Raw genomic sequence first — 12035 nt, 5'->3', positions numbered from 1 at the left:
GGGGGGTGGTGTTGCCCTCCCCTCTGGTGTTGCTGGGATGCTGGTTGTGGGTTCCCCTCGTGTCTCTGGAACTGTTGTGTTGGGGGTTGCGGTTTCCTGGTTTACTCCTCTCTCCCTGCGCTTCTTTCTCGCCTCTGCTGCCCTGGCTCTCCCCTCCTTTGTCCTGTCCCTCTGCAGGAATACTTTCTTGTATTCCTCCACATACTGTAAACGACTCTTCCTTTCTAAAATAACCTCTTTGGTGGTCTCGTTTGTAAACACCACCTTTACCAGTCGGTTTCTGTCCTTGTTGTACCAGCCCAACCTGAAAACCTTCTCAATGTTTTGTTCAGCCTCTTCTATCTGTAACCCCTTCAGTAGCCCGTGTACTGCCTCACTATCCTTGCTATTCCATTCTTGCCTATTGGATCCTTCCTGTTCTTTGATGCCTACAAATACCACTGATCGTTTTCTCTCCAGCAGCTGGCTGGTGCACCTTGCTGCTTCCTGTGAGGTGGCTGCTTGCATGGCTACCTCCCTCACTGTGTCCATTGCTTCTGAGCTCTTTCTCAGTCTTTCTGCAAATGTTTCAGGAGCAGAGGCATTTCCTTCCAATGCAACATTTCCACCTTCCCTTTGGATGATAATCTGATGCTCGGCCTCTTCATTTTTCCTTGTGTGGGATTTGATCTCCTCCCATGCTGATGTCAGCTCACTTTGCAGGTTGCTAATTGTAATCCACATTTCATGCATCTCCCTCCTGAATTCCTCGAGAACTTGGGTTAACCCTGTGTCCCTGTTGCATCTTTCTGCCAAAAGAAAGATGCACTTTGTCCCTTTCCCTGATATGTTCTGATAGAGAGAGAGAGAGAGAGAGAGAGAGAGAGAGAGAGAGAGAGAGAGAGAGAGAGAGAGAGAGAGAGAGAGAGAGGAAGAGCAAAAGAGACAGAGCAGGTGAGAGAGCAAGAGAGAGAGACAGGGCAAGAAAGATAGAACAAGAGAGAGAGCAATATATATATATATATATATATATATATATATATATATATATATATATATATATATATATATATATATATATATATATATATATATGTAAGAGAGAGAGAGAGAGAGAGAGAGAGAGAGAGAGAGAGAGAGAGAGAGAGAGAGAGAGAGAGGGAGGGCGGGGTTGGGGGGAGGAGGGAGGTAGTATGGGAGGGGGCGGAGATGGTCACTTCAGGTCAGGTGGTGGGAGAGATGTCAGGGAGATGGAGGGGGGTTTTGGGGGTAATGGGTGAGGAATATCTGGTATGCTACAGTAGAAGAGAGAAAGAGAGGGGGGATAATGTATGTGTATGTGTGTGTGTGTGTGTGTGTGTGTGTGTGTGTGTGTGTGTGTGTGTGTGTGTGTGTGTGTGTGTGTGTGTGTGTGTGTGTGTGTGTGTGTGTAGTCAGTGGTTGGGGAGGGTGGGTGTGGGGGGGAGGGAGGAGTGTTTTGGGAGAGTGAGATGAGTGGAGGAGGTGGGTGAGGTGTTGTCTTCAGATTACGGCGGGGGGATTAGCAGCTTATCTGGGTTCCCAGTGAGCTCACAGTTGCTGTCCCTGTTACTTGTCTACCACATATGGTTGTATTATTGAATGGAATGCAATAGTGTCTGATATGATATTATATAAACCTTGCACACTGTTGGAGACTTACAGAGAGACACTTACCAACCAGCTCCCCCACAAGCACTCTAGGTGAATACACGGCGTGTCGTCGGTAATCCTGTGTCTCCCCGTGGGTCCCGCTGGTGCGACTGATGCTGTCTCAAGAAGTCCATCTTGAGACAGCATTTGTGTGTGAATGTGTGAGAGTACGTATTACATATGTACTTGTCTGGAGGACTATGTGTATGCATATGTGTAATTGTGTATATTTGTTATTTCATAAAACATATTATTATTATTATCTCACATTATGAAATGTGGTACTCCTTTGACAGTTCGCTATCCTCCTGCGCCAACTCTGTGGCCTGCCTCCTCTGGGAAGACTTCCTCAAACATCTCTCACACTTCAGGGACGTGAGTGACATCAGAGCTACCAGCGTTGTCAAACTTCTCTGTAAATACAAATTTAGTATAACATTCATTTTAAGTTTTAAGTAATTAACATCTATGTGTTATTTTTATTGTATCGTTTGAAATTTTTCTTGATTATTTCATCTTTTCATTGACTAATCTTTTGTATCTTTCAGTATCTACATATATATATATATATATATATATATATATATATATATATATATATATATATATATATATATATATATATATATATATATGTAAATAAAAATGGAAATGTTCGTTTGTTCAAAATCACTAATCTCCAAAAGTTCTTCACCGATTGCCTTGAAATTTTCACACAACGTTCCCTTTTCATCCGAGCGGGTTTTTATATACATACTATACAGATGTCACGTCTGTGACGGGAAAAAACATGCTTTTTTGAAAATCTTTGTTTTTCGGGTGTTTTTCATGTGAAGGAAATCTTCGAAACCTCTTTATTGATTGCTTTGAAATTTTGACACATCATTGCATTCGAATAGGTGAGTCTTTTTACATACCTACTATAGACATTCTTCACCTCTGACAGGAAAAAAAAAATATTTTTTATTAAAAACAGCGTCATCTGTAGGACGTAGGAGCAGCACATGCTGTAATATTTAAAAGTTCTTCAATGATTGCCTTGAAATTTTGACACAACGTTCCCTTCGATACGTGAATGTTTTTATATACCTACTATTTAGATGCCACACCTGTGACAGGTAAAATCATGCCTTTTTTGAAAAACAGCGCCCTCTGTTGCACGTAAGAGCAACACATGATGTAGAAAATATGTTACGATTCCATTTCAATGTTTTTGATTGCATTGATAAATTGAATTTTCATAGATTTTGATTTATTTTCATTTTGTTTTAATTATTTTTTTTGACGTTGCATTGGGATTGAGCTGTGTTGTTTAACATACTGTTCATTTCGTGGGTATTGCTTATTATTTTTTTCATTGTTTTTATTTCGTTTTTTAACTATTCTTCTTTTTTTCAGTGCAATTGGTGGTGAAATTGAGCTGTGTCGATTAATCTGCGTTTGAATTGAAATATTTCGTTAATATTTTTTGTTTTGTTTTTTTGAAAACAAGAAAATGGACAACACGTTTATCTCACAGCTGCAAATGTACAACAAACAGCTATGAATCCACCGGCTACAATGTTAACTGCTTTCTTCACGTTATGTCAAAATGACGCGTTTGCGATAACACTGCTGTATTCGCAAGTGCCTACGTATTACACATGGAATGCCAGTAGAAAATCATTTGAACGACGCAAACGAGGAGAGCGAGTCGACGGACAACCTGACATATTCAAATAAACTACGATAGGTAGACTGTACACCGTGCATCCCAATCAGGATGATTGCTTCTTTCTTCGCATGCTGTTGTAAATGTGTCAGGTCCAATGTCTTTCCAGACATTGAGATTTATCAACGGCGTAACACATGTCACTTTCCGTAGTGCATGTCAAGCACTACGGAATTTATTGGAGAACGACCGACACTGAGATGTATGCTGAGATGTATGCATTAATGACGTGTCCAACACGTCACATCTAAATCAAATTCGAGCATTGTTTGCAATCATATTGACCACCGGCTCTCCTTCATCTCCAACAGAGTTATGGGAAAAATATAAATTGCACATGGCTGAAGATATTATCCGTCGAATACGAAGGAAAATTCAAATATGAACATGGATTTCACAGTAGAAAACTACAACGAAGCGTTGATAATGATTGAAGATTTGTGCTTACAAATCGCGAACAAAGTTCTCAATCAATTGGAAATGCCATCACCGAATCGATCTGCTGCTGCTTCGTTCGATGTAGAATTGCGTCGTGAACAAAGTTATAACACAGGTGATCTGTTGTCGTATGTGCAATCAAATATTCCTAAGCTAACGCTTGAGTGAAAAGGCATTTACAATCAAATAATTCAAACTGTCAATAACAGGTTTGCAGAAATCTTCTTAGACGGGCCAGAAGGAACTGTAAATCCTTCCTAATTAGATTGATTCTGGCAGCATTTCGATCCCAAAATGGCATAACCTTAGCACTTGCATCGTCCGGAATAGCTGTGGCATTGTTACCAGGTGGAAGAACTGCTACTTCGGCTTTGAAATTGCCATTGGACAAGCAATTCATTGAAACTCCCACGTGCAACATTTCCAAAGCATCCGGCATGGGAAAAGTATTGCAGAAATGTAAACTTATTGTTTGGTATGAATGCACAATGGCCCACAAAAAATCGCTCCAGGCTCTTGATCGATCATTGTAAGATTTGCGTGGAAACATCAGAACATTTTGGAACGCATTAATATTGCTTGCAGGAGATTTCAGGCAAATATTATCTGTAATTCCTTGATACAAGTCCGTCGACACTGTTGAGGAAGCAGATGAAGCGGTTAGTTATCCAACAGAATTTTTTAATTCACTCGATCTGCCAGGGATACCATCACATGTACGGCAATTGAAAATCTGCGTGCCAATTATCATGTTGTGAAATATCAACCAGCTAAAGCTTCGCAACGCCACGCGCCTTGCAGTAAAAAAATTATCAGCGACGTCGTAGAAGCAACAATCTTGACAGGACCTTTGAAAGGTGAAGATGTCCTCATTCCTCGCATTCCTATGATTCCAACTGATATGGCATTTCAATTTAATATATTGTAATTTCCAATTCGATTGGCGTTTGCAATCACCATCAACAAAGCTCGGGGCCAATCTCTAGGATTGTGCAGTTTACATCTAGACACAGAATGCTTCTCATAGAGACAATTATATGTGGCGTGTTCTAGAGTCGGCAAACCAGACAATCTTTATATCTCCACAGAAAATGGAACAACAAAACATATTGTATACACACAAGCATTGTGAAATTAATCATATTAGACTCGTGCACTTTCTTCTTTCTTTCTTTTCCATTTAACCACACTGAGCCACAGCAACGCGTGGTAGGTACAGCTTGTATATAAATAAAAATAGAAATGTTCGTTTGTTCAAAATCGCTAATCTCCGAAAGTTTCTCACTAATTGCTTTGAAATTTTCACACAATGTTCCATTCGCATCCAGCCAGGTTTTTATATACATACTATATAGATGTCACGTATGTGACAGTAAAAAAAACATGCTTTTTCTAAAAAAACTGTTTTCCATGTGAGGAAAATCTTCGAAACCTGTTTACCGATTGGTTTGAAATTTTGACACAACGTTGCATTCGAATAGACGCGTCTTTTTATATATCTACTATATACATGCTTCACCTGTGACAGGAAAAACATGTTTTTTTTAAACAGTGCCATCTGTTGGACGCAAGAGCAACACACACTGTAATCAGCGTTGCTTTCGAATAGGCACGTCTTTTTATATACCTACTATTAGATGCCACCCCTGTGATGGGTAAAAACATGCGTTTTTGAAAAACAGCGCCATCTGTTGCACATAATAGCAACTTTCACGCTATACTAAATATGTCACGAATTCCATTTCAATGTTTCCGATTGCATTGATATTTTTTTTATAGATTTCGTTTAATTTTATTTTTTATTGAATTGTTTTGTGTGATATTGTGTTGGAATTGAGCTGTGTTGTTTACCATACCGTTCATTTCGTAAGTATAAGTATTGATGCCACACCTGTGACCGGTAAAACTATGCTTTTCTTGACAAACAGCGCCATCTGTTGCATGTAAGAGCAACACACATGCTATATTAAATATGCTACAATTCCATTTTAATGTTTCTGATTGCATTGATCAATTGAATTTTCATAGATTTTGATTTATTTTCATTTTGATTTAATTGTTTTGTGTGAATTGCATGGGAATTCAGCTGTGTTGTTTACCATACCGTTCATTTCGTGAGTATAGTTTATTTTTTTATTTTTTCGTATTTTCAATTCATTTTTAACTGTATTTCTTATACTTCAGTGATGGGAACATCAGATCACTTGATGTTCCGAATTTTCTGATGGGAACATCAGACTATTTGGGAAGGCATCGGAACGAGGAAGTGGGGAAATGGTGGCGATGATGACGGGACGGAAGTGAGAGATGGTGGGGAGGGCGAGGGGACAGGGGAGTGGGGTATGGTTGGAAGGAAGAGGAGACGGGCGAGGAGAGAATGGTGGGGGAGGACTAGGGGACAGGAAAGGTTGCTGTAGTTCACTACAGAACTACTGTAATTCAGACAGTAGTTTACCTGTTGTGAGCCACAGCAACGCGTAGCCAGGTACTGCTAGTCTTACATATATATTGAGATGGTTAAGAATGCGAATCCCAAAATGTGCATGAAAAGATATAGAAGAAATTCGTCTCTTTCAACTCACTTTATTTGGTGTTGGGAGAGTTCAAGAGGAAGGTGGTGGTGGTAATCTTACTCTTGCAGTGTGTTAAGATGTGTCTTGTGAGTAGAGTTGATAGGGGTCACCTTTCTCTCCATTATATCGTTTATGACTTTTTGTATGATGGCTGCTTGACTTTCAAAACATGTACAACTCAACGACCTAGTGCAGGAGAAAATTTATGAGAGTAAATGAAGAAGCATTTATAGTTAAAATATATGCATTTTCTTAACATTTTTCGTTATGGGGAAACTGGGAGCACACATCAACCTGCAAGGTGATGTTGATTTGTCAACGATCAGGAGAGAATGTCCACGAGTGTCTGACTTTGACCACACTTCAGACCCAATGAAAGTGTAGTCAGGTCATGCCAAAGAAAATTAAAATAAAATTAATACACCGTAATCACTGTGGGAAATTTTTACCCACCATATCTAATAATCATCTAAGAAATGTATAATTACTATATCATTTCTATATCATATCAAAATCATATCTAAATCGTATCAAAATCATATTAGAATCATTAAAGATTCATTATATAGCTTGATCCTGGATGACAATGGCACCATGAACACGTACGCAACAGGGGCCCTTTTGATGCCTACGTGACTTTGTACATGATCTCTCAAGGATCCAGAATCTTCTAGAAGGATTTGTTAATTAAAAAACTATTGGAACATTGATTCAACATCCGGTAGGGATAAAATCGAATCCTTAATAAGATTCAGTGGTACTTTCAAATACTACTTATAATCTTTAAATCTTATATCTAATTATATTATAATCACATCTTATTTCAATCATAAGTCTAGACTGTAAAAATAATCAATCAATATTCATAGAAGGCTACCGTGCACAGAGAGCATGGCAGGGCGATGGGGGGAGTGAAGCGCCCACCAACAAAGCCCAGCGGCACTCCGCGTTTGTTTACAAATGAGTGAACAAGTGACTGATCCTTAGCGAACATTACCAGCTCAAGGACACCTTATCTAATATTTTTTATCACCAGTGAATACTCTCTAGAACTGGGGGAGTACCTGGACAATATCTACAAGGAAAATCATAGAACATTCATAAAATAAGAGTGTATAGTGGAGATCACGGTGACACGGTTTCCTCCACCTTCATTCTTTATCTTTATCATATCATTCTTCTGCAACGCAGTTAAAGAAAAATCACGTAGCAACGCTACCAGATCATCATACAGCAACGCTGTAGCAAAATATCGTGCCTAAACTCAACAAGAGAGAGTTAATCAGTCTGGCAAACTTGTCAGACAGGCACCCCGACTGGCAGAGAAGTATATTGAAGGTTATTTGGTATATGATTGGCCAATTGTATGCTTGTGTAGCTTTAATATCCTATAAATCTGTCTGTTGGTTAAAAAGCGAGGCAAAGCCTCACATTTCGGTACGTTTATTAAAATTGTAGTGTAGCTGTGAATCTTATCCAAGCACTGAACCTCATGAGTGTCCATTCTGTCAGAAAAGAATTCAGCCTCAATAAGTAAGAACCTCACAAGTGTCCATAGTCTTGGAAGAGATTCACTCAAGCTAACTGTATCATATAAATTGAATATGTCTGCACATATATTTGAATATATAAATTAAGTTATCAATTGCTTGCTTAATTATTTTTAAGTTATCATATAAGTTCATTTAATTGAATGTAATTTCTAGTAGTTACTTAACAGTATTTAGACTACATTTAAGGTCATTTATTATACTTTTACAATTTAATTTGTTGGTTATAGTATAAGAATATATTGGCTGTTAAGTTATGGTGCTAGGTTAGACTATGTATGTTTAAATCCCTGATTTAAACAGAGCCAGTGTTCAGTCATACAACTGAATTTATTAAATCTTATCCTTGTATAAAATACAAGCTGATGTGAGATCCCTGTCTACAGGTGGATTGGAACTTCTATCAACTAAGTCATTCACCCCACCTGTCCCTTACAGCCCACAATCTGTCATTAGGAAAAGAGGATCTAGGATTTACAACCCTAGCTAGAGATTTTAATTGAATTAATTTGCAGACAGTAATTTTTTAATTTAGTTCAGTACAAGTCCCTGGTAGTCTCCTCTTATATCAATCCCAGCAGGTTTTTCCCACATTAATGGTCCTTCGAACCGGATAATAATGGTCTTTTGTACCTAGATATTTATGATCATTCGTTTACCGAATATTTCAATGCCAAATACATAAGAAACTTCTTGATTTTGCATTGGAATAATTTTTACATATTCTAGCCTAGCCTAGCTATCAGCCAATATTTATCATAGCTATATATCTAAGTAAGCAAATAGTTTGCAGTGGCTTAAGCCACCATATCCATTATCTAGTAAGCATTCATAGCATACTAATATTGTTTTGTGTTAAGAAACCACAGTAATTAAGTATATCAGTGTCAAAGACACTGCACTGCATCTCAATCATAAAATACCATTATCTACCTCATTGTGGTAACATTACATATATATTTAAGTGTATTATCTAGCATTATCTCTAATCTACTGATTTTCAAAGCTGCTCATTACATAATATTCTTTAAAAAAGTGTTATCATCACTGTAAGAGCATTCTTTACAATCTAACTATAATCAACTGTACAAACCCTATTACAGGTAAAACCAGTAGACATACTAATGTATTTTATCAATCAATTATTATGGTAACAGATTTTGTAATAACTTTGCAAAAATAGTGCCATTTACTATTTTTAAAAAATTATTACAGGATTTACCAACTTGGTGCATTCGTGCATTCGGGTCACAAATCAAATTATTACAGTACTTTTGATAATTGAACACCTGCTACAACCAGATTCCAGGGAGGAAATGAAGGACGATCTTTGGAATCATTACCTAAGTAGACAGGAAAGCTCATTTATCAAAATACATTAACATCATACATATTTATCAGAAAAAAGAGAAAAATCTCGGAATCTCCGAAACTCGGAAAAGGTCAAAATGGCTAACAGTGTTCCACCAGCAGCTGAAACAGGAAATAGGAGGACACTTAATGGTCTGCAAAATCACCTAACTCAACTGATTGACAAATGTCAAAAGTTGGCTAGACAACCATCTCCTGATTTAATAATTCTGAATACCAGAGTAAAAGCAGCTGTGGATAAGTATGAACAAATCAAACGCCATGCAGAGATTTATCTAACAGAAATGGCTAATACAGATTTAACCCGAAGGGAACTTCAGGAAATTGTCGTTGAAATGACAATGTATGAAGATAAAATCCAAGATCAACTTGATCCTTTAATCAAACAAATATCTCAAGCAGGAACCCAATCCAATGTGAGCTCATCCACTCAACAGAGCAATGCAACTATCACACATATAGCCGCAGAGCTCCCAAAGGTACAATTACCATATTTTGAGGGCAAGGATGAAGACGATTGGGATACCTTCTGGAGACACTTTGATTCTATAATAAACTCCAAGACCTCTCTCAAAAAGGCGACAAAGTTTCAATATTTGCAAGGCCAGTTACGGGGAGAGGCAAGGCAGGTCATTGCTAATTTGTCATTAACAGATGATGATTACGACCATGCCTTACAGTTGTTACAAGATAACTACAGTGATAAGGAGACTGCAATTGCACGTCTCTCATACAAATTATTGGATTTACCCTCTCCAAATAAAAGTTATGAGTCACTACAATCATTTCGATTGTCTATAGAATCAATCATCAAAGCCCTCAGTACAAAGGTACCTGTAGGTGATGCAGAGTGGCTTATAAAGTTAATCATTCAAAGGAAACTTCCAAATGAGGTCATAGACAGCCTATGCACTCATTATAACACCAACATCTTATTACAAAGCCAAATCATTGATGGACTTCGAGCTTACGTACAAAGATTACGAAGCCGAGGAAAACTTAGATCTCAAGAAAAAATCCCCAAAGGTGAATCCACGGACAAAAGCAAAAATGTCCAGAATGGCAGTCAAAAATCAAGACAACAAAACTCCTCTTCTGCAAAGTGGAAACAGAATAATGTTGGCTCTTATGCTATATCCCCCACAGTTAACAGAACTGTAGGAAACCAAGCTCCTAAGACAGATAAGACAAAAGGAGCTACAAGTGCCCCAAAATGTTTATTCTGTCAAGAAGCACATACCATTTATCAATGCACAGTTTATGTAGGCCGTGCCAGTCGAATCGATCGACTGAAATCTCTGAACAGGTGCATCCGTTGTCTACGGAAGCACGATACAAGTGAGTGTATCACTCAATTGCAGAACTGCCAATATTGTCATAAAAGTGTACATCACACAGCACTCTGTGGTGATATTAACACTCAATCCAGATCACAAACTTCCAATAATCAACCTGCATCTCAGGCAAAGCCCAAAGATGATAATACCACAACAGCCGTACAATTCTGTACAGTAATGAGCAATGTCAACGACTTGGATACAGAAATTGTTACAACAGCCATATTGCCTACTGCACAGCTAGAACTATGCAATCAAGGAATTTGTATTCCAACTAGAGGCTTTTTTGATCAAGGGTCACAGAAAACCTTTATCAGTAAAAAGATGGCAGAAGATTTACAACTTAAATCTTCAAAGCAAGTATCTACATCTATATCAGGGTTTTTTACTAATTCTGGTCGTAGAACCTTTCCAGTAGTAAAACTCAATGTCTGTCTAGGTACATCCCAAAGGACAGTAGAAGCCATAGTAGTTGATAAAATTCCTACTGAAATGGAAGTGACTGGTCTGACAGCAACAATTAAATTCCTAAAAGAAAAAGGAATCCAATTAGCAGATCCTCTGCTTGATTCTGACTACATAGGAGATATCGGAATCCTGATTGGAGCTGACTACTATCATCGATTCATTCTGGGATCAGAAGAATCTATGGGTATGAATATACTCAAATCAGCAGGAGGCATATTGATGACAGGACCTATACTAGATCTTGAACCTTCAACTCCTGAAAAATCACATCATACAGAAACTGTAATAGTGGCATGACTAGGCAAAGAACAGTCACCACTTAAAATCCCCCACATGATTGATGATGGATTGGAATCTGTACCTCAATTGTGGGAACTTGATGCCATAGGAATAATTCCTGAACAACCAAGTCCTGATGATGTCTGTGCATATAATCAATACTTAGAAACTGTACAGTACCATGATGGACAGTACTGGGTAAGGCTACCATGGAAAATAAACCATAAAACCTTACCTACCAATTATCACATGGCTTACAGTCAATTTAAATATCAACTAGCAAAGCTAAGAAAAAGGCCTGAGCATTTAAAACTCTATCATGAGATTATTGCTCAACAATTAAAGAATAAATTCATCGAAGTCGTGAAACATGACAATACGCAAACAGGCCATTTTTTACCTCACATGGCTGTAATGAGAGAATCAAAAACAACTCCTTTACGGATAGTTTTTAATTGTAGCTCTAAATCTGGACCCCAAGGAACCAGTCTAAATGATTGTTTGCAAACAGGTCCAAGTCTAACTCAGAAATTGTATGACATACTGTTGAAGTTTAGACTTAACAAATATGCGTATTCAGCAGATATAAGTAAGGCCTTTCTCAGAGTTGGCTTACAGGAAGAAGATAGAGACTTCACTAAGTTTCTATGGGTAGAAA

The 12035-nt window shown here is 38.0% G+C and overlaps 1 protein-coding gene across 1 annotated transcript in view; it reads left to right on the top strand.

Moving 5' to 3' along the window:
* Positions 1–12035, top strand: part of LOC123751613 (sodium-coupled monocarboxylate transporter 1) — a 251420-nt gene that overhangs the window by 111915 nt on the left and 127470 nt on the right. The window contains 1 exon segment of the mRNA XM_069317457.1: positions 1947–2065. Coding sequence (XP_069173558.1) covers positions 1947–2065 — 119 coding nt within the window.

The sequence above is a fragment of the Procambarus clarkii genome, chromosome 87, assembly GCF_040958095.1.
Source record: "Procambarus clarkii isolate CNS0578487 chromosome 87, FALCON_Pclarkii_2.0, whole genome shotgun sequence".
Classification (NCBI taxonomy): Eukaryota; Metazoa; Arthropoda; class Malacostraca; order Decapoda; family Cambaridae; genus Procambarus; species Procambarus clarkii.
This window is presented reverse-complemented; position numbering and strand designations above follow the sequence as displayed.